Raw genomic sequence first — 25,361 nt, forward strand, 5'->3', positions numbered from 1 at the left:
TAAATCGAGTATAAGAATTGGAACCGAACAGTGTAAGAATCGAATTTTGGAACCGAATACATTCAATTATTCTAGTATCAATTTCCAGCCCTAACCCGCCCTCAGGGTCAAATATCTCAACCCTGACCCTGTTCGGGCTTAGGGCGAACCAAGGCGGGTTCAGGCCAACAAGACCAAACTTGCACCCCTATCCCCATCCGTCGTTTCTCTTTCTTTCTTCTTTCTTCTTTTTATTCTTTGGCAAACACCACCGTCACACCTGCAACTCCTCTCCCACTGTCACTCTCACTCCAACCGTCGCACTCCCCTGGTTTAATTCCACTCCATTTTTGTCCTTTCCAAAATAACCTCCTACTCCCACCAACTCTCTGGGACCGAAGACTCCAATTCCGGCCAAAGGGGCAAATGGGTCTTCAGTTTAGAATGTGGGATTTCTTCCTTTACTACGTACATGATCGAAGAAGAAGAAGAAGAAGAAGAAGAGGAAGAAGACCAGTTTTGTGTTGCTCTTTCGAGTGCGTTTTCAGGCGAGAAACTATCGAATTCCAGAGGGATTTGGGGTGAAAGACGAACGTGGACACTCAAATTGCTAGCACCACTATAGAACATAAGGACAATTTGTCACTTCCCACCTTTTCTCTCTCTCTCTCTCTCTCTCACGGTGTCACTCCCTTTTTTGGGCTGATTGCCATTACTGTAGAGGTCAATCTCCTTCTGAAGAATAAAAGAAAAAAGACGAAACTGGAAGAGATTAATAATATAGGAAAACAGAGAGTAGAAAGATAGCATTGTGAGGAAGAAAGAAAAAAAAATGATGGGTTTTTGTTTGGGATTTTTTATGATTTTGTCTGTATAGAGAGAAAGACCCAGCGCAATATTCAGCTACCTTTCTCGGCCATTATCACATGTGTTATCACATGTGATACATATCTTGGATACATATAGTAAACCCAATCGGTTGGGCACTTATTATGGTTATGCAATATTCTCTGTAATTTCTAATATTGTCTACCAAGTTTAGCTTGGATTGTATCTCATGTATTTATATCCCCTTTGGGGCAAATCAATGAATTAAGGATCAATTTATACTAATATGGTATCAAGAGAACTACAAGCTCCAACGAGCAATCTCTAGTCCTTTTTTTTTTTTTTTTCTTTCTATCTTCTTCTTCATTTTCCCAATGGCCGGCAGCACTGGCTCCTCCAACAAGGACATCTGGGATACATTGCAGACTGCATTCTCCTCTCCCTCTGAGAGCATATTAATGGCCCTAAACATGGCTCTCATGGATTTAGAGCAAAAACCAGATGAAGCAGTGTCACTTTTCTTACAGAGAGCCAAGTCCATTGCCGATTGTAGACACTGAATTTTGTCACCCCCCGGCGATGATGACAACAGGACATGAACAGACATCGGTATCTCTCTCAAGAAGGACTCTTGTCCCTACATATAAACCAAATCATCCTAACATCCCTAAAATGACTTATAAGACCCTTTTATCAAATACTGAAGGAGGTACTGCTCACCCTCCCCCACCACGACGGTCCCGCTAGCCGGTTAGCGGGCCATGGGGGTCGAGGGGGGCAGGCAGCCCCCCTGCGGGGGGTGTAGGAGGCGGAGCCCCCCGACAGGAAATTTCCTGAAGAGTCAGAAGGGAGCCAAAAACCCAAAAAATAAGGAAAAATGGCACTGCGCTCCCACGGCGCGTGGACTCTTCCCACGGCACCGTGGGCGCATTCCCACGACACTATGGGGATGTGTACTGGATTTCCACGGCGCCATGAGGGGGTGTGACATCAGCCTGCTGATGTCACCCACGGCGTTGTGGAAAAGTCCCCCACGGTGCCGTGGAGGACTTATCTAGCTAGGAGAGAGAGGGGACCCCTCCCTATAAATAGGAGGGTCTTCCCCCCTCATTTCTCAAGCTTTTCTCGGGTAAGGAGACCCCCCAGGGCTCGTTTTGCCCCCCTTTTCACCCTTTTTTCCTCCGTCTTTCCCTCTTGAGCATGTGAGTGAGTGGAGTTCTTCGACTTGGGTAGATCCTTCGATTACCCATCCAAGCATAGAGCGATTCTGCTCTTGGGTATTGTTATCCCGTCAGTGTACGGATAACGAAAAAACCCCCTTCACAGCCGTTATTCTGTCTGTATACAGATAACGAGAATCTCTTATATAGTCGTTACTCTGCCCGAAGTCTGAGTGACAAAACTCATCTCGTATAGCCTCATTCTGTCCGACAAGAGAGAGACAAGCCGATCGTCCGTCTCCACCTGAGCCGTGGGACATCACATATTTCGCCCTCGGTGCGCTTTCATTTATTTCTTGCATTTCTAGACAGGTATCTGTCTCTTTCCCTTTCATTATTTTTGGCATAATGTAGACAACTAAAGCAACTTGTTTAGTGTACATAATAAATGATTTTCTCTTCCTTTGTCAAGATTAGTGTATCATAACTTAGCCTTACATGTTAGTATAAGATATATTATCAAGGGAGAATATTCAAAAACCATCATCTAGTAGAAAGACCAGTTTATCCGGGCGAGGTGGGTGCCTAACACCTTCCCACCCTCGTAACCTGACTACTTACCCTGAATCTCTGACCAGACCATATGGAATCACGTAGCCCTTTCCTCTAACCCCGGATGGGGCTACACCCATTGGGTCCTAGGCCCTAATCCTAGGTGTCGACTCCATTCCTTTATAAAGCATGATCCCAATCCCCATGATGATATATCGGAACGATACGTCGTTATTCATCGAAGCCAATGTTTGTCGCCATAAGGCTGAGGAACCCTCGTCCCGAGGACCACGGTACTTACACCGATGAACTGGTTGCTGCTGGTCACTCTCTGCGACCTGGTGCCTTCAATCTCCATGTTTACTGTTGATTAAAATCTGAATTCAAGTCCATGGTTTCATCACTTCTTACTAGAACCGATCCTATCTGTTATGATGATTTACATGCTATGTTGTTAAGCCATGAGTTCTTACATGGCTCTTCTTTGAAAAAGCTTGCTTTGACCAAGGATGTTGCTCCTATCTCAACGATGACCGCAAATAATGTCCAGCGATCTAATTCCTCTCCCTCCTCTGGCTCCCCTCCACCTAGCCGTGGTGGTCGTGGAGGTCGGTGGGGACGTGGGGGTCAAAATGCTGGGCGTGGCCGTGGTTCACCCACTGGTTATGGCAGGTTTTGGTGTACCATATGCAGGCATACAAACCATTCCATAGACGGATGCTTCTACCGACCACAACAGGCCTTTCCACCCAATCCTGCATACCCTTTTGCCACTCCAGCCCCAACGGCCCATCATACCTACCCAAATCCGACAGCCCATTACCCCACCTATCCACATCCGAATCCACCCATCTTACCTACTCCTCATCCATCCACAACCTTACCTTGATATCCCGATACTGGTGCATCCCATCATGTGACTCCAGATCTCGGTGCACTTTCTCAATATGATGAGTACAACGGTATGGATCAATTGCATGTGGGTAATGGTAAGGGGTTACATATATCACATATTGGTTCTTCATCTTTTCCATCATTATCTTCCCGTGCCTTTCATTTACATAATATTCTCCATGTACCATCCATTTCTAAATCATTGTTATCTGTTCAAAAATTTACACACGATAATAATGTATTCTTCGAATTTCACCCGTCTCACTTTCTTGTGAAGGATTAGGTAACCAAGGAAATTCTGCTGTCCGGACCGAGTAAGGACGGCCTTTATCAGCTTCACCCATCTGTTCCACCTTCTGCACATTCTGCTATTCGGGGTTCTCTTATTCTGTGGCATAACCGTCTTGGACATCCAAATTAGCAACTTTTACAACTTATGCTTCGTCAAAATAATTTAGATTTTAATATTTCTGGTTCTAAATCTCTTTGTAAGGCTTGCCAACTTGGCAAAGCCAGTAGACTTTCTTTTCCATTATCTAGTAGTCGAAGTACATTCCCTTTGGATCTAATTTTCACAGATGTTTGGGGACCATCACCCACCCCATCTATATCCAACCACCGATACGATGTGATTTTCGTGGATGACAACACCAAATTCATTTGGTTCTACCCTCTCATCTGTAAATCTGATGTTTTAGAAATTTTCCCAAAATTTCAGGCCATGGTTGAATGTTTATTTGGGAGAAAAATAAAAGCTTTACAATTTGACTGGGGTGGGGAATTTCGGTCTCTACCTACCTATTTTGCCAAGCTTGGGATAATTCATAGAATTTTTGCTCCACATACACATGAGCAGCAGGGTTCGATTGAGCGTTGGCATAGACACATTGTTGAAATCGGCCTCACCCTGCTTGCTCATGGGTCTGTGGCTCGTAAATATTGGCATTTCGCCTTCGAAACAGCTGTTTTCTTAATCAATAGAATGCCATCCTCTGTTTCACTTGGTATTTTCCCGTTTCAACTAGTTTTTCACAAATCCCCTGACTATGGGTTCTTCAAGGTCTTTGGATGCCTATGCTTTCACTACTTAAGGCCATACAATCGTCATAAGATGGATTACCGGTCCAATGAATGCATTTTCCTTGGTTATAGCCCTTCTCATCTGGGCTATAGATGTCTTGACCTCACCACTCACAAAATCATCATTGCTCGGCATGTTCGCTTTGATGAAAACAATTTTCCCTTTTCGAGTATCACCGTACCATCTACCATTACATCCACACCAAGCCAGTCCATACTGTGGGCTTCATCATCCCTTACACCACCTAGTATGAGGGACCAACATTCCCATTTCCCACCGCCATCACCAATGGATCCACCATCCTTGAGTCCTACACCCACACCGATTCCATATTATGCAGCCACACCCACACCAACCCAAGCATCTTCGGGTCTTCACAGCCCAAGCCCGAGTCCGACCACATCTCCAACATCTCCACCCATCCGAACCAGACCCATTCATGAGCTATATCAAACCCCACCACCAAACCCGCCACCTGCACCCTCCTTACATCCAATGCGCCTGCGGTCTCACCAAAACCAGCCACAGGCCAACACTTCTAATGCAGTTATTACTGAGCCTTCTTCTTTCTCGCAGGCTAATAAGGTTCCAGAATGGAGGGCTGCGATGACAAATGAATTTAATGCCCTATTGAGAAATGGCACATGGTCTCTAGTTCCACGCACTGCTGCAATGAACCTAATTGGTTATAAATGGGTATTTCGCATTAAAAGGAAAGCTGATGGGTCTTTAGAGCGCTATAAAGCCCGTTTGGTGGCAAAGGGGTTCCACCAACAACATGGTTTGGACTATAGTGAAACTTTTAGCCCAGTTGTCAAGCCAACTACCATCAGATGTGTACTATCTATAGCAGTAACCAGTAACTGGCCGATCAGACAGCTTGATGTCCATAATGCGTTTCTACATGGTAGCTTGGATGAAGAGGTGTTTATGGTGCAACCACAGGGCTTTGTCGATCCATCACACCCAGACTATGTATGTAAACTCCATCGCTCACTCTATGGCCTGAAGCAGGCACCCCGGGCTTGGTTTTATAGGCTTTTAGAATTTTTGATTGGATTGGGTTTTATTGGATCACGAACGGACACGTCTCTTTTCATCCGTCGATCTAGAAGCAAAGTTTGCTACATCCTAATCTATGTTGATGATATCATAGTTACTGGCAGCGACTCAGTTATGATCACTTTCTTGCTACACCTGCTGGCTAGTGAATTCTCTATCAAGGATCTCGGTGATCTCCACTTCTTTCTTGGTATAGAGGTAAATCGGCATCCAAAGGGCATTTTATTGTCTCAAAATAGATATATTTTGGATCTGGTGAATCGAACGGGTATGACAGATTGTAAACCCGTGAAAACTCCTATGGCTACCACCTTCAAACTCAGTGACTCAAGGGGTGCACCCCTAGCCGACCCAACCAAGTATCGGTCAGTTGTGGGTGCACTACAATATATTACATTAACCCGTCCTGATGTTTCATTTGCGGTAAATCGTGCGTGTCAATTCATGCATGCACCGACCGAGGAGAATTGGCAGCTTGCCAAGAGAATAATTCGGTATTTAAAGAGTACACAATCAATAGGTCTTCTAATTGAGAGATCTCCAGCCCATTCCCAACAGGCCTTCACCGATGCAGACTGGGCCGGTGATGGGTCTAACCGCAAATCAACTGGTGGTTTTGCAATTTTTCTGGGCCAAAATCTTATTTCATGGGTTTCTCGAAAACAAAGAACGGTGGCTAGATCATGTACTGAGGCCGAGTACAAGGCTCTCACAGATGCTTCTGCGGAGCTGATTTGGCTTGAATCACTGCTTATGGAACTGGGTCACACACTATCTGGGCCACCAATTCTGTGGTGTGATAATCTTGGGGCCACGTATTTGTCGGCTAATCCTGTGTTCCACGCCCGTACCAAACACGTGGAGGTAGATTTTCACTTTGTTCGTGATCAGGTGGCTAAGAAACAACTTCAAGTTCAGTTTATTTCATCATAAGATCAGCTGGCAGACACATTAACCAAGCCCTTGGCGCATTCCCGTTTTGAAACGTTAAGGGACAAGCTGAAGATTCGATTGCCTGATTCTCCACCTTGAGGGGGTGTATAGAGAGAAAGACCCAGCGCAATATTCAGTTACCTTTCTCGGCCATTATCACATGTGTTATCACATGTGATACATATCTTGGATACATATAGTAAACCCAATCGGTTCGGCACTTATTATGGTTATGCAATATTCTCTGTAATATTTTTGTAATCTCAAATATTGTCTACCAAGTTTAGCTTGGATTGTATCTCATGCATTTATATCCCCTTTGGGGCAAATCAATGAATTAAGGATCAATTTACACCAATAGTCTGTGATGGTTCTGGCTTCTGCAACTCCTAAGAATCAGAATCTACCCATCTTGTCATTCGTTGAAGGGTATTCTCATTTGTTTGGGGATAATAATCTCATGATATTAAAAGATGGAAAAACAATTCATATCTCACTAAATGAAAGATCAGGTCTCTTCCGTTTCTTTGTTTCTTACACAGTTCTGCTCTATTCCTTTGTTTCTTCACTTCTTCTTCCACCCCCTCTCATATTTTAGTGCTTTTCTTTTTTTGATTTTCTATGGGAAAAACAGGTGTTGGGTTTGTATCTCAGGACCTTTACTTGCATGGGTTGGTGGTTTCTTCATCTATCGCCATTGCGTCTACTTTCTCCTAATTGAGCAGTTTCATACTCCTGTTCCTTTCTTCTTCATCTTCAGAAATAAGAAATTTCGGGAAGCTTGAAACTCATTTAAATGGCCGACGCGGAAAAATAGTAGCATCAAAGAAATTATTAGTTAATTTTCATGGAGTCTGAGTTGGTTTGATTTAATAGAGAAAGGAAATGGCTTGGGAGTTGCTGGGTCGGCTTCGTTTGGATCGACAGGAGGTTATTTTGGAAAGGACAAAAATGGATTGGATTTAAACCAGGTAGTGGGGTGGTTGGAGTGAGAGTGAGAGAGGAGTTGCAGGTGTGACGGTGGTGTTCACCGGAGAAGAAAAAGAAGGAAGAAAGAAAGAAAGAAAGAGAAACGAGGGATGGGGAGGAGTGAGAGAGGAGAGAGAATGTTAGGTTAGGTTAGGATTGGGTTAGGTTAAGCTAGGTTGGAAATTCTCACCCGTTAGATCGCTAGTGCCACATGTCACGATTCTAAGGGGGTACTTACAAGAACTTACAGTTTTGGGAACAAAAAATCCCTTTATTTTTCTTTAACCACAATAACACCCCATCCACTAGTAATGATGCCCATCCATCCTTCACCGTGGCTAGAAGAAAACTTGATTCAAGAGCAAATGTCGATCTATAAGAAGCTAACTTGGCTAGGAATCCTTCATATTCATTGAAGAATGCTTACTAGGGACTGGGAGTGGAGAGTATAGAGACCAAGGTTGCAACAGTGTTGGGTTGAGCCGGGTTTTTTAAACCCCAACCCAACCCTGAGTCTAGGGGTGTCAATTCCAGGCCTAACCGAGCCCGCCCGGTTAAAGCCCGATCCGGACCGGATCGATTCTTAAATGTGTCGGGCTTAAGCCCGACACGTTTAATAATAGGGCGGCCCTGGTGTGGGGTCCTAGCCTGTCGGGCGCCCGATCGGACCGACCTTTTTCAAGCCCGACCTAGCCCGCCCAGCTACAACCCGACCTAGCCCGACCCTTTAAGCAAACCACCCTCCATTAATCCATTTAGCCCACTTGATAACTCTCTCTCTTTTCCTATTTAACTCCTTAAAATGATTAGCCCATTAAGCCCAAATTAATGGGCAATTCAATTGATGGATTTCCTTAACTCAAAAAAATGTTTATATTCTTCTCCATTAAGTTTCTCATTTCATAGAATCAGAACCAGACATATACAAAAAGGGCTGGGGGTGTTCTTGCTCCAAAGAGAAAACAAATAGCATGACGAACCCAGTACCGTCAATGATGATTGAGCTGATAAACATAAGCACTGCATAAATTTGAGTTAGTTATAATTACAAAAAGAAACAAATCAGTAAATAAAAACTAATAAACATAAGTTCTTCCTTTTTTTTGGTAGAAACTAATAAACATAAGTTCAGGAAAAAATTATGGTTTGAAAAATTGGGTTTGGATTTGGGACTTGAATGTGTTTTGGTGGAAACCCATTTCTTTTCTCTTTATTTTTTCAAGTAGGAATTTAATTCTGTAAAGGCCCGATTAAGAATCGGGTAAGGCCCGATGAAGAGTTAAACAGGCCCACAACCCGGTTACCCGATTAAAGCCCAATTTTAGTACCTGATTAAAGACCGACACCGATCGAACCCCGATCGAGCCCGACATGGCCCGGACCGAATACTTAAATGGTCGGACACGGTGCAGCCTGCACAATTGGTGAGGCCCGGCTAGGCCCGACCGAGCCCGACCGGTTGACACCCCTACCTGAGTCCCCTTAGCTGGGTCGAGGCCCGGTCCAACCTTGACTCAAGGCCAAAAAAATCCAACATTGACCTGCCCTCAGGGTCGGGTTAGGCTGACCCTGATTGGCCCCAACCATGGGGAGGGGGAAGGGAGATGTAGGGGCTAGGCCAAGTTGGGGAGAAGAAGACGACAGGGTCAGGCTAGACAGGGCTGGGCTCAACCCGAGGACTCAACCCTGGCCCGACCTTGTCCTAACATAAGGCCATAAATTCTCAGCCCTAGCCCGCCCTCAAGGTCAGGGTATCTCAACCTAGGTCCTGTGGGGCTCAAGGTGGACTTGGGTCCTGAAAGACAAACTTGCACCCCTAATTGGAGACCCTTTAAAGTTGAAAAGTCAAGTCTGAACTAAGGAAAGGATGTGTGATTGCATGTGCAATGCTCTCTTCTCTCGAGATAGCTAGTTAGGCATGTACAAACAAGTCTATCAGCTTCTGGTCTACGATAACTAAACAGATCTGCATGGAGTTTTGGTCTTATAATTCTGTGTCTATCTGGTGCAGTTCTTCAGTGTTGAACATATTGGTATAAGTATATTCCAGTCTTCAGCCGAAGAGGATCAGTTAATTTCAACTTTCAAGTTTCAACAACTCATGATCTTATAAAAAATTAATACGGTTAGTTGTACACTGACCAAAAGCAATTTTTATTATATTTTGTGTAATTACACCTTAATTTGTGTGTGTGCCAAGGTTAATTATTTTGGTCAATCCATTAATTAATTAATTAAAGGGAGGTAATGGTTATCATTTGTACACTATTGTATATTACTAAATTATATATGTTTCATCCAAAAATCTAAAAACTCCCTCTGTTTCATTTCATACAGAGATCATCTAAAAAAACAAAAAAAAAACCCTAAAATAAATTATAGTAAAGTAGAATTGAAGTTATTTCAGAGTTCTAGTATTGTAAATATATGTGTCCTCCAACCATAGGCGTTAATTGCGTATTAGTACCAACCTAACCAGCATTGAAAGGCAAGGGATAGACCCTCCCTATAGTAATATTCGATGATTAATATATCTAAGGTGTAATTAAGTTAAACTCAAGATTAATGATTCAATTTCAAACCTAAAACAAACAGACAAACATAAATTTAGGGGAGGTTATCTTTTTAATTGAGAGTCTTATTGAGACTCTAAATATATAATACGTACATTACACTTTACACATACCCCATGTGCGACTTGTCTTTGGATGCACAATATCTTAATTAAGTAGTCTTAAATAAATTTAACATTCTTTAAGTAGAAACGCTATTGGCATGCATTGTGGAAGTGTTCACACACCCCCAAAAAAACAATTACACTATATTGGTGTTGGTCCGTCTGATTGGATGTAAAATATTGTTGTAATATCTATTAAAGCAAAAAATCAAAACTTTTTTCTTTTTTTTTTTTTTTTTTAATGGCAACTTATATTCAAGAAAATTCATATATCAGCCACGAAGGCTAGACAAGGGGAAAATTCCAAACAAAAGGAGCAAAAAAATCTTCCTCAAGATGATATATCAAAATTAGGGGGGGGGGGGGGCGAATAAAAAACTCGCAAAAGGGAGGATTCATCATAACACCATTGGAGGGATATGATCAACCACAAATTAAATTTCTCATTCATTGGAGTAGGGGTATACATTATGGGGCAAATTTTAAGTGATAACTCCGTCTAGAAGTATAGACGCCATGACCATCAGAATCATCATCCTTTTCAAGGCGCTTCGAAGATGATGTCTTAGAGTCATGTAGAAGACAGGCTGAAGAAGGACACTGCCAATCATGAATGCGAAGAAAAGGAGATTCTAAGATTGTTTTATATTAATTTTCATTAATTTTATTCCCTTAAATTGTCTTAGAGTCATTTTTTTACTCCCTTATATTGTTTTACATTAATTTCATCATTCTACATCCAACCCAATGGAGCCTAAAAGAAATGCAGTATTATCGGTAGCCTCAATTCACATATGGGAACTATTGATACAGTAATGTTATAAAAAGAAAAAAAAAAAAATAGAGATCCTTTGTACATTTCCTATACTGATAGATACAATGATGGTATTAGGACTAATGTTGGGACTAATGAAATGGTCAAGTAAGTGGAAATCAAAGCCACTAAATGACAAATCGGTTTATTATTAAAAAAAATTCACCCCTACCTTATTCATGTGTCAAATTTCCTTCTAAAAGCACTTCTTATTAGGTAAATTAAATTATTTTCTTCATGCTAATTTGCACTATGATATCTAAAAGCAAAAAGTTCTCCCACACTACTGATTAGAAAAGAATCTCCTTAGTGATCATACCTAGTTTTGTCACATAGAAGAACAATGTGATAAATCCGACAATGTTGGATATCTAGGGAAGACTGATGACACCATGTGTCAAATTTAATACTCAAGTTCAATGATTTACCTTCCATTAGGGGGTGCAAGTTTGGCCCTGTCGGTCTGAGCCTGCCTTGATCCCGACAAGGCTTGGACTGAGATACCCTAGCCTTGAGGGCAGGTCAGGGCTGGGAATTTCAAGTCTTGAGTCAAGGTCGGGCCGGGCCAAGGTTGAGACAACGATGGTCATGTTATACTTAGACAACAATGACAATCTCATTGCCTAATCATTTATTCTACGGTTAAAACAAACAAAAAAAAAAAAAACTTAATATGATTAGAGGAATGCATCATTTTTCTTACTAGTAGAGATTCTACATGGTGATTATTAGATGTTTTTGGCTCTAGAACTATATAAGTTTGGGGGTGCTGTTCTCTGTGCCGTAGCGCAGCCTGCACCTAGGCACATGGGGATGGGCACAATGACCACCCTGCCCCCCTGTACAGGCTGCCCATGTGCCTGGGTGCAGGCACAAAGAATATTCTCCCATAAGTTTGTTATTACTTTGAGATTTGGTTTCCTTAAATTATTGTTATTGATGCTTTTAGTTCACTGTCAAGTTGAAAGTGTTAATTTGCTACCATTTAAGTGCGGAGCTCAGCTCGGCTAGGCCCTGATGGCGGTGGGTCAGGGTTGGATTTTTCAAAACGTGAGTCAAGGCCAGCCAGACCTGGGCCAAGCTAAAGGGACTTAGGATTGAGCTGGGGTTTTAAAAAACCCAACCCACCCAATCCTATTGCAGCATTACCTTCCATCCAATGCAATACCCTCCTTTGTAGTTAATGGTCTTCACTCTAGCCTTATACACTCTCTAGATTGTCTTTAATTATTCAATTCCTTATTTTGTCATGATCACTTGGTAAAATTTGTACTGGGCTGAGTTTAAATATGTTAACAGGGGACTTTAGGGTCTATCTATCCACAAAATTTAGTCTCATTAATTTGACCTGCCACAACAAATCTAGATGTCGGTTAAGATGATTCTTTCATCGATGTTCGTGTAGTCAAAATGTGAAATGTAAAAAAGTTTACAAGTATAGTCTCAAACCATGTGATTAAGGTATGCACCATGTAATCTTAAGAACATTCTTGTTATATATAAGGCATAAATGTGTACTACATTATTTTGCAATACATACTCTCTCTCTCTTTCTCTCTTGGAAGAGCATTATATTCTCAAGTATGACAATACTTATTTTGAACAACACAAATGATGAATCTGATGAACAATCAAAAACAAAAAGAAAAGGCTCAAAAGTTTTCCTTTAAGCCGGTACAATTAAGAACCAAAACCAAGTAATGGAGCAATCTGCAATAGAGGCTTCAACGTATCTGGGTTAAATTTCCTAGCGAAAAGGAAACATATCGATGTGGTATTCCCATTGTACATACAATTGCTTCCAAAACGTATGCCATTGAGAAACTCTACTGAAATATCTCTCCATCCAATTTTCCTTGGGTGTGGACTTGGCCTCGACCAATCTACCCAAGTCACGCTTCTATTTGAGTTCAGTTCTGGAGAAATTATGTTAACTAATGTTGGTATATAGTGTTCGTCATTGTAGCATGCAGGTTGACAGTAATTTCTGAAGACTGGGTAGTACTTCTGGTCTGATATGATCTTAATTGCGATATCACGATGAACCTCGAACCATTGAGACCCCTTACGCCATTCGGAGATCGATACTACAGGAAACATTTGCGGGTTGTAGCGACCACGGCCTGCCTTCCTTGGGTCATCGAAAGAACTAAGGAAACTGAGTTTGGAGTTAATGATGTAGTTATAGACTGTTGTAAAGTTAAACAAAGGAATGCATGCCTCTGAGAGTAACACAAATCTTTGGTTAGAGGGCTGGTCGAGGAGTGCACTGGCTAGAAGGCGCCTTTCTGCGTCGATCATTGTCATCCTTCCCCATTCGGCTCTCTGCAACATATATGTAACTCAACCGTCTATCATCATTGTTAAGGAATTCACATTTTTTTTGTACCCCTGTTCCATCTACCACTTACCACCTACCACATATTTCAAATTCGGTTCTCCTCCAGCTGTGGCGGGAGCTGAAGGGTCAAAAAATAAGGGGGGGTTTAGTCATTTTACAAGTGGGACCCAAATGGATCCCCTGTTTTTGTTGGGTTGGACCCTCTAGCTCCCGCCACAGCTAGAGCCTGAAAGAGAGCCGGATCACTTGAAATGAACAAACCCCACACTGATTTTGCTGGGGTGAATCCTCCAGCTCCCGCTATATTTATATTTTACTGTATAGACACTCAACACTAGTATAAATAAAAAAAGTAAAAATGAAAAAAAAAAAAAAAAAAAACCCTCTTGATCTTAGCTTCAAGTTGCAGGTAAGGCGGGTTTTGGTTATGGAAGGAGCTGACACCGAAGAATCAGGGTGAGCTTGGTCTGTTTGTTTGATGGGTGTTGAAAACCCAAATGTGAATGAGAAAAACGCACGACTTACGCCACAGACCGCGTGAATGGAAACGCAAATGTGTCTGAGAGCACCCAAAATGCTCGTGAGTGAGAAGCCACCTTCCCTTAATTGGTTGCTTCCAACTTGTAATTAAACATGTAGACTGGCCGGGTTTCACTCCGTTCCATGTTACAAATTTTCATTTCCAGGGGTAAAGTGAGATATATTATTGACAATCGAGATCTTCTATGGCGCGCCTGTCCGTAGTGGTGAGGCCAACGCACTGATAAGGCGATGCGCAATGATCGCCTTACCCTTACCCGAACGCCTTGCCCGAGTGGAGGTAAGGCGATCATTGCACGTCGCCTCATTTGTGAGCCGCTCTCGCCACGGGGAAAAGCTGGTTGTCACATTAGACGTAATCTTAGACGTTGAAATAGAATCCTACTCCAATTAAAAATAGATATTTTGGAAACCCATTAGGGAAAGGGATTATTCCATTTTGGCGCTTGGCATTACCGGCAGCAAGAAAGGTTTTAGAAGGAATATTTGGGTATTATTTTGGGTCACAACTTCACAACCCATCTCACACCCTCCATTGGCGTTGGGACTTGGGACTTCATGACCTCTTTTTAAGGAATTTTTTATTAAGTACAGTTGAACGGATCCAAAACCATTTTATCCCAAAAAGGCCAAAAAAAAAAGAAGGAAAGTCAAGCAAAGGAACTGACCTGACTGGGAATCCTTCTCCGGTAGAAAACAGAATTTTCAGGCACTGCCGATTCATTGAAGGAAGGATCAGGATGGACGTAAATGGAGTATAGCCCATCATAACCTTTGAAGAACTTCTCCCACAAGGGTGCAAATGGAAGTGGTCCTTTTGTCAAGAACATGAAAGCAACCTTGGGCTTCTTCTCCTCATGAGGGAGAACCTCATCAATCCTTCCCAACAATGCCTTGGCAAACAACTCCTTGTCATCCATGTTGTGCATCAGAGATGTATTTTCATCTCTTGCCTTGACCACACTTCCCCTTTGCATTTCTATTGACAACGCCACTGGTGGTGGTGGCGAAAATGATGGCGGCGGTGGTGGTGGTGACGACGGAAATGGTGGTGGTGGTGAAAATGATGGTGGTGGTGGTGGTGGTGGTGGTGATGATGTTGATGGGAGCGAAGTAGACGTAGGATTTAAGAAGGCTTCAGGATTGAATAAGAAGCTTTTGAGATAAAAGCTAGCTATGATTCCAAGAGACAAACCAATAACAAAGAAAAGGCAATGAATAACACGGTTTAACTGTAGATGGGTATTGAGGATCTTTGAAGTGTTGAAGGATTGTTGATGGTTTTCATTTCTCATTGTTATTAGCTATCAGTACAAGTCTCTCTCCCTCTCTCTACACAAACATACACAGAGGAAGTGAGAGAGAGAGACAGAGGAGTAGGGATTGGGAGGGAATGGTGAAAGAGAGTTAATATTGAGTGGAGAAGGTACGAGGTGATGTGACCCCTTCATCAAGCTTAAGTAAATTGAAACAATGTGAGTGAGACCTTAGTTAGTTCCTAAGTAAAGAAACCTATCAAAACGCCATGTGCCATGTTCCCTTCTCTCGAGGTGGAAGCAGCAATTTGGGTTTTGTTTTAAGGTTTCGAGTGCGCAAGGGATGTATAATTAGGTACTATATTTAGGTCAATACACACACACACACACACCCAAGAAATGAGGAAACCTTCCTGTATGTTGACATTTTGACTTATCATGAGTTATGACTTAGGACCGAACCCACTATGAAATGAAAGAATATTTTCAAATATCTAAAGTAATGAAGTAAACTTGCGACTGCAAGTGTCTGTGTTTCAAAACGTCTACGTGCAGGGAAGGTAGATTGTAGGGAGGTAGGCTTAGGAAGACTTGCAGATTACCCTTTAGAAACCCAAACCAAATCCTCACCCTTTAAGGGAGAATAAATGGTCTTTTCAGTATTTTTATTTGAAGAGTCTGAGAAACAAGGAAAATATAGTATTTTGATATTAACTTGAAGGAGTCCAAAGAGGACTACATTCTTCAACCAAACAAAAACAAAAAGAGGACTACAGTCTACGTACGGCTATATTCTCAAACGTGAAAGTGGACTACAATACAAACAAAGGACCATGTTTCCCTTCATCTAAGAATTCATTTACCGTGTTTACACTTGACCATTATGTTGAAAACGAATCTTAATATAATGTTTAAAAAAATGAAATAGATAAACAATAATCACATAACGAACACAAGGATTTACTGTGATTTGGCAAATTAGATTGTCTACGTCTACAGTGAGATGAGATATGTTATACTATCAATGGAGAATAGAGTTAGAGTCACTTGTCCTCACACCTCTCTCAGATTTTGTTATAGAGAATGAATCTTTGCTATATATTTATAGAGAAACCTTATACAAGAATTTTACTAAAATATCCATATAGTCCTCGAGGCTTACGATCCTTCAGAATCAGTCCACAAATCAAACAATAAAATACAAGATCGACATCATACCCCCCCCCCCCCCAATACATTAAATAGCCACTCGATCATCAACCATTACTAAGAGGTGAGAGTATACTGATAACTTAAGAATGGTCATTTCACCCATGGTCAAATTATTCTTTCTTTCTCTACATGTGAAAGAAATTTTGCCACAAACATCTATGGCTGGAGTTGGAACCTTTGGGCAAAACTATTAACCAATGTCACTAGTTATCTAGTTATTATAAGGTTAGGACATTCCTTAATCGATCCTTGATGCACGATGGTTTCGATGGTGGTCCTTTTTTCTTGCCACATGGCTGTGTACGTGGTTAGTCCTTCCCTAAAATGATTTACATAAAAGCCAGCTCACCCTGTACTCATTTGGAAATTATTCAGCCAAACTGCAGTTTGCATTTGAGAAAACTATAATTAGTTTTGAAGGCTCTAACTTTCACTCTACCTAGTGGCCATTTGAAGTTTATGAAATAATTATGGTAAGACATGGGTGAGTCTATGTGATAGAGAACTCTATATGCCCATTTCTTTGTAAAATTTCAACCGAAGATGGGCAAGGAAAGTGCTTCGATGTCAAAGGCCATAAACTTGTAAAATTTCATAAGGAAGCAAACATAAAATGGTAAGTCACAAACATGAACCATCCATTTCCATGTCCTCGCTATTCCACGGTTGGAATGGACACATCACCTGCCCATGTGATATAGGTGTCTTGTGAGATTTGAAAAAATAATTGACCTTTCTGACAATAATATTTTGTCAAAATAATATTTTGTCAATATAATATGACATTTATAATTTTAAAATACTTTCATTATTCAACTGAAACTTATTATCACAGAGTGTGTGAAGTTCTCTATCACATAGACCCACATATGTTTCACCATTTGACAAGTAATTTAGCACTCAGTGTTTCCCCAGAAAGCAGTTTAGTTTCTGGTTTTCTGCCACGTGAACCCATTGAGGCATGGGAGTCCCTACAAACTTTTCGCATTAGGTTAATTAGACACATGCATGAAAATAGAAAAAAAAAAGAAAAATATGAGTGTGGTATATATATTGTTTTCTTCCCCACAGTAGTCTGTCATAGTAAATATAGCCTTTCGACTCCCTATGTAATCACATTTGGAATTGCAATCTATGTGATTTGAGAATTGTTTTATCTTAGAGGTATAGGTGCATGGTCAACCCGAATTGCAGAATTAAGATATCTAAAAGCCTTAAGGAGAGCATCTTTTGACGCAACTCAACTCTACTATTTACTGTTGAGTATCACAAGAGGACATGTATTGGTGTACTTCTTTCTACAAGAATATTCCAGTGCTATACTATTGGCCATAGTAATCAAATAAGTCTTGTATTTACTATTCGTATATTATATTTCTATTCTTATACTTTTTGCCCATCTTTTATATTTTAACATTGTATCGATAGGACATTTAAATGTGACAAATAAAAAGCTACATTTTACTACCTTATAGTTACAGATCTTCTTTAATATAATATTGTACCAATTAAGCAAGGAAAAATGGAGGAAATTAAAGAAATAATTAGACTTCCCTCACCCGAGTTAGCTCCGATTCTGATCATTTCACAAAAATTACAAACTATAATCAATTTAAGGATCAAAACCAAGCATTGTTGGAGCAATCCTTAACAATGGCTCCAGAGTGCTGGGATGAAATTTCCTTGCAAAGAGGAAGCAGATTGAAGTAGTATAATTACCATTGTAAGAACAATTGAAACCACTCCGAATCCGGTTCAACAATGACTCGGAAACATCTCTTCGGACGAATCTTTTTGGGTGCGAACCACCAGTTGTCCAATCCACCCAAGTGAGGCTTCTATTCGAGTTCAGCTCCGGGTGGAGCTTAGTCACTAGGGTTGGCAAGTAATGTTCATCCATATAACATGGAGGCCTGCAATTAAAGAAACCGAAACCGGCCTTTTAAAATCGAATTGAATCGAACGGTTAATAATTATTCGGTTAGGGTGTTAAACTCAAATAACCGGTTCAGTTTTAACCAAGAAACCGATTATTAATCGATTTCGATTTGAGAAATTGAGAAGGTTTAATAATCGGTTCGATTTTAATTTAAGTGATTAAACCAAAACTGAACTGATTTACACCCTTACCTGCAATGTTCTCGGAAGACCGGGTAATACTTTTGGTCAGATATTATCTTAATTGCGAGCTTCCGGTTCACTTCAAACCACTGGGACCCTTTGCGCCAATCGGACAACGATACAATTGGCCACATCCTCTTGTTGTATCGGCCACGCCCCATGGGGCGTGGGTCGTCGAATGAGCCAAGGAAGCTGTGATTGGAGTTGATGAGATAGTTGTAGACAGTAGTGAAGTTGAAGACAGGAATGCATGTCTCGGAGAGTAACACAAATCTCTCATTAGAGAAATCGAGGAGTGCATTGGCTAATAGCCGCCTCTCTGCATCTATCATTGTTGCTGTTCCCCATTGGACTTGCTGTTACAAGAACACAAGAAACACATAATACTTGATCAACATATCCTGATCTCCATCACCATAGTCTCTCTCTCTCTCTCTCTCTCTCTCTCCTATGGATATGGTTTTATTAGATGTGTCATCGATATACTATGGTACCTAAGACTTACGGGAGACCAGATCATCAGCGGGCCAGGACCCCCTGCCGTACTGCAGGGTATGCGGTGCACTTCCTGCGGCACAGCAGAGGTCCCGTGGTACACATGGCACACATGGCCTCTGCTGGGCAGTAGGATGTGCATCGCACACCCAACAGTAAATTAGAGGATTTTCATTTGATCAACAGCTGACTCAGCTTAACCTTTTTTAGCCCAATGATCTGGTTTTCGCTCTGACAGTACTTGTAGAAAACAACACCTATAACGATGCAGAAAAGAATGGAAATCACACAATCAAACATAAGGATTTATGTGGCTTGACGAGATTGTCTACGTCCACGATGAGATGAGATCTGCTAAGTCACTATTAATTGAGAATAGGGTTAGAGTCGGTCATCCTCACACCTCTCTCAGATTGCATTACAAAGAAAGAATCATCGCTACAAATTTATAGCGAAATCCTATACAGAAATTTTAACGAAATACTCATATATACCTTAAAAGAATTTCCTCGAAGCCTAAGGCCTGCTAACGGATCTTCGAAATCAACCCACAAATTCAAGCGATGGAATACAAGATATCATACCCCCAACAGTACTATATATGTTTTGGTTATAAAATTGGGCCCATGCTGAGTCAAGTTAGGTTGGTCGGTAGATAGCTAGCCCTAGAAGAAATCGTGGGGTAAAAAAGATTGAGAAAAGTTTCTCTAAGCTTACCTCGAGTGTACACTAGCAAGCACCCTCTCTCTTTCTCTCTCCTTTTCACATGAAATGACCTCCTTGTCTCTTTATGTATGAAACTGTTTTGTCGCGCTTCATTGGGGTGCGCTCCTCTATGCTAGTTGCTCAAAGAACCCTCTCCCCAAAAGATTTTATTGTGAAAGTCATGCGGTAAAAAAGATTGGGAAAAGTTTCTCTAAGCCGATCTTGAGTGTACAGTAGCTAGCACCCTTTGTCTATCTCTCTCCTCTTCACATGAAATGACCTCTTTGTCTCTTTATGTATGAAACTATTTCATCGTTTTTTTATTGGTGTGCTCTTCTGTACTGCATACTCAAAGAACCGACCCTCTTCCAAAATTAAAGATTTTATTTTGAAAGTAGGCTAAGTAGCCCACACATGAAAGAGGAAAAATTTGGTGGTTGAGCACATAAAATGCAACACATCCTATATGTAGTGCAAAAGATCAATAGAGTTAGTATTGAATGGATCGACTTAAAAGAATCTCACTACCAAAAATCAACACGAACTTGATCAGTTTTGAAACAATATTCATGGAAATGATCTGGGTATGAACTTTGATCAAATTTGGAGGGTTACTTATTATCCCTCTGTGGTAAGAAAGGGAACGTTTAAAGAAGGAATTAATATGGACAAACCAGTTCAAAGAAACTTTTTGCTAAAGTCTAAAGGATCATTTATGATTCAAACACCCTTTACCACTAAATTACAAATTTATTTATCTAAAGCCTAAACTGGGCTAACTTATAGATCCGAGGGCCACCCTAACCTAATGGATCATCTTAACTCCTGTGAGAGAGAGAGAGAGAGAGAGAGACCATTATTACCATTTTCTCTTTTTGCAAAAAGAAGAAAAAACCTCCAAGAAAGAGACCATTATTACCATTTTTTTCTTTTTCAAAAAGAAGAAAAAACCTCTTTGAAAGAGAATTTTTATCCTAGATAGGTGAATTAATTTGGTTGCTACAATTTCTTCCTGATAATACTCTGCAGTCTGTTCTCTTGAATTGCAATTATGTAACCTACAAATGTATCTCACACTTTCCTATCATACTCTCAAAATGCTTCCCACATGAGGCCTAGGTAGAATGCAACGGTTGGACATGGATCATGATTCATGTGGGCCACCTCAAGTAATTAAGTGGGACCCGAACTTTTCTCAGTTCAAAAAATATCTACATTTAGCCCATGCATTTATTACCTTGCTCATTTTCCAGCACTCTCCCATGAACCATAGATTTAGGTATCGGTATCATATATGGTCGATATGTATTGGTATTGGTGACAACCTTATCGATACTAGTACAATCGATCAATATGATAAAAAAAAAATGGCGATGAATTTTCATTTTCTCAAGTGCGATGCATTGCGTAATACACCTTTAAAGTGCATCAAATGGTGACCAGGGCGCTTGAAAATAATGCATTTTTTAATATTCACTAGTAACTAGGGGATGGGAGTCCTTTAACAGTATTTAATGTTTTGGAGAGAATTTATAAAATGTGTTCCTATGAAACAAAAAGAAGATATTTTCATGAAAACCTATCATTTGAAAGATTTACTGTTTGGTAGATAGTTCTGAAAGTGTGGGGAATATCATATCAATTTTTGAGGTTTAGGGAAGAAAAAACTAACCTGACTTGGTATCCTACGCTTGAAAAACACAGAAGATTCAGATGGTTCCTCGTTAAAACCAGGTGGGCAATGGAGGTAAATGGAGAACAACCCATCATGTCCTTTGAAGAACCTCTCCCAAATTGGTTGCAGTGGGAGTCTCCCCCTGGCCAAGAACATGAAAGCCACCTTGGGAGTCCGGTTGAAGGGGTAGTCTTCGACAAGGGGCGACATAGATGCCAGCCACATGAGCTCTTTGTCTCTCATCGAGTGCCATAGCTGCTGCTCTTTAGGGGCTACCCAGTCTGCCAGTCCCTTCATTGTTGTCCTTGTCCTTCTTGTTGTCATGGTAGAATTACTATTCAATGAAGAAGAATAGTTACATAAAGGAGTAGCAGTCAATGAAGTAGTACGAGGCCAAGAAGTAGTAGTAGTAGAAGATGGAGAGAACTGAGGAAAGTAGAAATCCTGGGAGAGAACAAATTTCTTGACATGATCAGAAATGAACATTCCCATGAAGAGAACAAAGAAGGACATGGAAAAGAAGAAGATTATAGTGGTTGTGATCTGAAAGGAAAAGCCCCCATCTCTACCTTCTCTTCTGGCTCTCGAGGAAGCAGACATCTCCTTGGGCTGCTGCTGCTGCTGCTGCTGCTTCTCATTCTCAATCATCTCTTTCTCTTTCTCTTAGGTTTTTAATTTGATGGTGAAACCTTTTGGCGTTAGGGAACATCTTTTAAGGTGTTGGATTGAGAAACCATTTCCATTTTACGTAATTGGGTAGGACCATAGGGTCCCAATAACGTTCTGGTTTGGGGAATGAGTGCACAAATTGCACATGGGAAATGCTGCTACAGCAGGAGAGCCTGCAAGGATCAAGTGTTAAGAAGGGTGACTTTGAAGCTGTGCTTTTAGCTTTCTCTGCCACTGAGAAGAGAGAGCACGCGATCAGCCATATCCATCCATTCATAACTCATAACTGCCTAACTGGCCTAAACTCGGGTTGGTTTTGTTTGATTCAGATTATCGGCCCATGCATGCTATAAAGCGTAGCCTTTATGGATTCCTCACTCCGCAAAGATCCTGTGCATCCGGGCAGTCGGACTGCATGTGCAGCGCCAAACTCAAGGCACTGTGCTTTGACCGCCTTACCTTGCTCGGGCAAGGCACTTGGGCAAGGGTAAGGCGGTCAAAACACGCCGCCTTGAGTTTGGCGCTGCACATGCAGCCCGACTGCCCGGATGCACAGGAGCCAGGTCGGTCCTCACTCCATTGTAACTCTCCATCCCCAATTCTTGTAATAAAATTTACAGGAAGTGTTCTCTGTGGGGAACGTGACCCCTATGCATGCATGGGGTCCAATAGGATCATGCACATAAGCATCAACAGGGTCGACATTTCTACTTTCATTTTGGGAGGGGGGAGGTCATTTCGACCCCTCGATGCCTCGTTAAAACTTTCCCTACGGATTCTCTCTCCTCCCCTCCCCCCTCCCCCCTCCCCCTCGCACAGAAAATTATCTCCTATCTATGGTTCTCTGCCTGGTCCGGTCCCCTAGCGCCTCTAATAAGAGGGGGGTGAACCTCACCCGGGCAAGGGGTAAAGTGGTCATTTCTGCCCCCTCTACGAGAGGAATTGTAGGAACCATACCGACACACCTTGATTTTGTTCCTAGCATATGGAATACCACAAGAGTGTTGGCCGGAGTCGTGTAACACTCCAAGACGATGAACCACGGTTTTAAAGAGCGGATCAGGATTTGAATATAGGTCTCAACCGATTCCAATTCTATGACTATCCGGGTCGGCTAGATTCTGCCCTAACCCTAAAAATACAGTACGAATCAGTTGGAATCAATGTTATTTAATATAAAAAGTGTTCAAACTGATTACACTTTACTTGATTATCCAAAATTCAATCCTTTCCTTGATTTATACACGAATTATTCATGGAAGTACTCTAAAAAATTCATGAATTTTTTTCTGAATTTGTCAAATGAAATCTGATTCAATTCAAAAAAAAAAATTCTCCTTAATTTGTTAACTAAGATCACGAGGGAAATTTGTAAGGTCATGAATCTAGACATTCAAATAAATTAACTCGTAATGCAGTTTCCTAGCTGATTTTGAGTGGTCATTGCAATTCCCCCCCTACGCAAACAAAATTCGTTGTTATTTGGAATAGAAATTTCCAGCAAACATTTTTGATGGTCTAGGAGGAGGGCATTAGTACATATTGTATCTTCTTAAGGTGGACGAAATATTATCTTTATTATTTGTTTTTTAATTTTTTTTTCAGCCAAAACACCTAGGATATATAGAGTTCCCTTAAACGAACGATCAATTAGATCCTCAAGTCTTAACTACGACGAGCCAAAGACCTTATTAGCTCCAGAGAAAACTAATCAAAAAACAACTTCCAGTGGTTGCTGCAGTTTACTCATACTCTCCAGCCCCATTATTCAAACAACACAAACTCCACAGAACAACAACCCAGATTTATTTACTTCATCCCAAATATCTTCAATGACCTCAATAGAAACTCTGGAAAAGGCCTCTGCAGGATTTTCCTAGAGCTAGCCACACAACGCATCATTGCATTTGATCATCGAAGTCAGTTTTGAAGGACCATTGGAGTCTTGTGGAGGTTTCTTAATTCCAGAAACTTGGTTGGTTGTACTCTTTGAATATCATTTCAACCTTAACAAGCTCACTCCCACAACTCTTCTTCTCAACCTTGACAATCTCAATCTTCTCAATTTTGCTAGTATCTGAAAATAAAGCCTTCTTAGGTTTTATTCTCACCCTAATCAAATCCCCTCAGACCTTGAGAATCTGGCCTTTGGCACCTTTTCAATCTTTATGAGCCTTTCAGACCTTCTCAACCTTGACAATCTCAGCCTTTTCGACCTTTGTAGAAGTTTTTATCCTCAGATATTCCATTTTTCTTATCTCTGGTTTTTTCCCTCAATTATTAGTTTTTCCCATGTCTCAATCAAGTCAAAAGCCACAGCCTGGATCTTTGCCTAGGAAACCTTACGTTTTCCAACCTGAAACTGAAATAAATTGTGTGAAAATAGGCAATTGGAATGTAAAATTATGAAAAACAACTGTGACGGGAGAGAGATTTCACAATCAATGGCAAACAATTCCAACTCCACAGAAATTTATTACAACTCTTAACATTAGTTAGGAAAGAATCCGCATGTTGGTGTTTTATGAATGTAAAGAAGTGGGTGAGAATTCACATCTTAGGGTATTGCAAATGTAAATATGACTTCGGTAATAATCAATGACCCCAATTTTCTGGATCAACCGCACATAACTCACTTTCCTAGCTCCTGTTGTTTAAATGGAGGAATGGTTTCCATCATGTTCACTACACAATTGGTGATACCATTTAATGAGGTCTTTTTCCAAGGTAATCCAGACAACCTACAAAATAGTTTCTTCATATATCAGAAGACAAGCATGATATTGTTTCAGACTTTCATAGTGATGCGGCCTTTTGTCTCCTCCAGTTACTTGTTTTGCCTGAAGCCGAATGATTGAGAAATGAAGACAGAGCATACAAAAACTTGCAAATTTTGAATATAATAAGCCACAAAACTCAAAGATATCCAATTACAAATAGACATACAAACTTGGATCAGCCAACTATGGCTTGATCACTTGATTGACATATTGTACCTCAAACAATGCTTTTAAAAACAGAGCAGTGTCTGGCAACAATTAGTGACCTAAACAATAACGTACTGTATGCAATTGTAAATAGATGCACTACTTGCTCTAGGGTCAGCTTTTAAATGGCAGTTTAATGTCTAATAGACAAACTACTAACCAATTTCAATGTCAATGTAACCCAGTAGATAGTCCAACTGCCATGTCAAGAGATTTAAACAAATTATTAACCTAAAAACAAGGAACTGGCTGGCAACAGTCAGTGACCTAAACAATAGCGTTGTACTCAATTGTAAATAGATGCATCAACTTATGTTTGGAACTTCTAAAGGGCAGTTTATAGCTGAGAGACAAATATTACGTAACCAATGTGTTTAGGAAAAAGAGTGGTTGGACCAATGTAATCCAGTT

General features: G+C 40.9%; 2 protein-coding genes and 1 long non-coding RNA gene across 3 annotated transcripts; 1 reads left to right on the plus strand and 2 right to left on the minus strand.

The window, feature by feature from the left end:
* Positions 1–804: 804 nt before the first annotated feature.
* Positions 805–7,049, plus strand: LOC122652737. Its single transcript, XR_006331641.1, has 3 exons — positions 805–846; positions 5,306–5,307; positions 6,851–7,049. It is a non-coding gene; the product is annotated as an uncharacterized LOC122652737 (long non-coding RNA).
* A 5,548-nt stretch (positions 7,050–12,597) lies between these two features.
* On the minus strand, positions 12,598–14,817 carry LOC122652708 (glycosyltransferase BC10-like). The gene is made up of 2 exons (XM_043846523.1): positions 14,499–14,817; positions 12,598–13,274 (listed from the first exon to the last, which is right to left on the minus strand). Exons 1-2 carry the CDS (start codon positions 14,805–14,807, stop codon positions 12,630–12,632), a joined length of 954 nt encoding a protein of 317 aa, XP_043702458.1. The 5' UTR covers positions 14,808–14,817; the 3' UTR covers positions 12,598–12,629.
* A 3,055-nt stretch (positions 14,818–17,872) lies between these two features.
* On the minus strand, positions 17,873–21,942 carry LOC122650853 (glycosyltransferase BC10-like). The gene is made up of 3 exons (XM_043844226.1): positions 21,292–21,942; positions 18,429–18,775; positions 17,873–18,211 (listed from the first exon to the last, which is right to left on the minus strand). The coding sequence occupies exons 1-3, from the start codon at positions 21,940–21,942 to the stop codon at positions 17,911–17,913; spliced, it is 1,299 nt and encodes a 432-aa protein (XP_043700161.1). The 3' UTR covers positions 17,873–17,910.
* Between the last annotated feature and the right edge of the window lie 3,419 nt (positions 21,943–25,361).

Source organism: Telopea speciosissima, chromosome 2, assembly GCF_018873765.1.
Source record: "Telopea speciosissima isolate NSW1024214 ecotype Mountain lineage chromosome 2, Tspe_v1, whole genome shotgun sequence".
Classification (NCBI taxonomy): domain Eukaryota; kingdom Viridiplantae; phylum Streptophyta; class Magnoliopsida; order Proteales; family Proteaceae; genus Telopea; species Telopea speciosissima.

Bases quoted from the DNA above. Each gene is read 5' to 3' on its own strand.
- LOC122652708 (XM_043846523.1), bottom strand. From the start codon at position 14,807: ATGCAAAGGGGAAGTGTGGTCAAGGCAAGAGATGAAAATACATCTCTG. The intron at 13,275-14,498 runs GTCAGTTCCTTT...TATATGTTGCAG, and splicing joins GGAGAAGGATTCCCAGTCAG to AGAGCCGAATGGGGAAGGAT.
- LOC122650853 (XM_043844226.1), bottom strand. From the start codon at position 21,942: ATGATTGAGAATGAGAAGCAGCAGCAGCAGCAGCAGCAGCCCAAGGAG. The intron at 18,776-21,291 runs GTTAGTTTTTTC...TTCTTGTAACAG, and splicing joins AGCGTAGGATACCAAGTCAG to CAAGTCCAATGGGGAACAGC. The intron at 18,212-18,428 runs GTAAGGGTGTAA...CTTTAATTGCAG, and splicing joins GTCTTCCGAGAACATTGCAG to GCCTCCATGTTATATGGATG.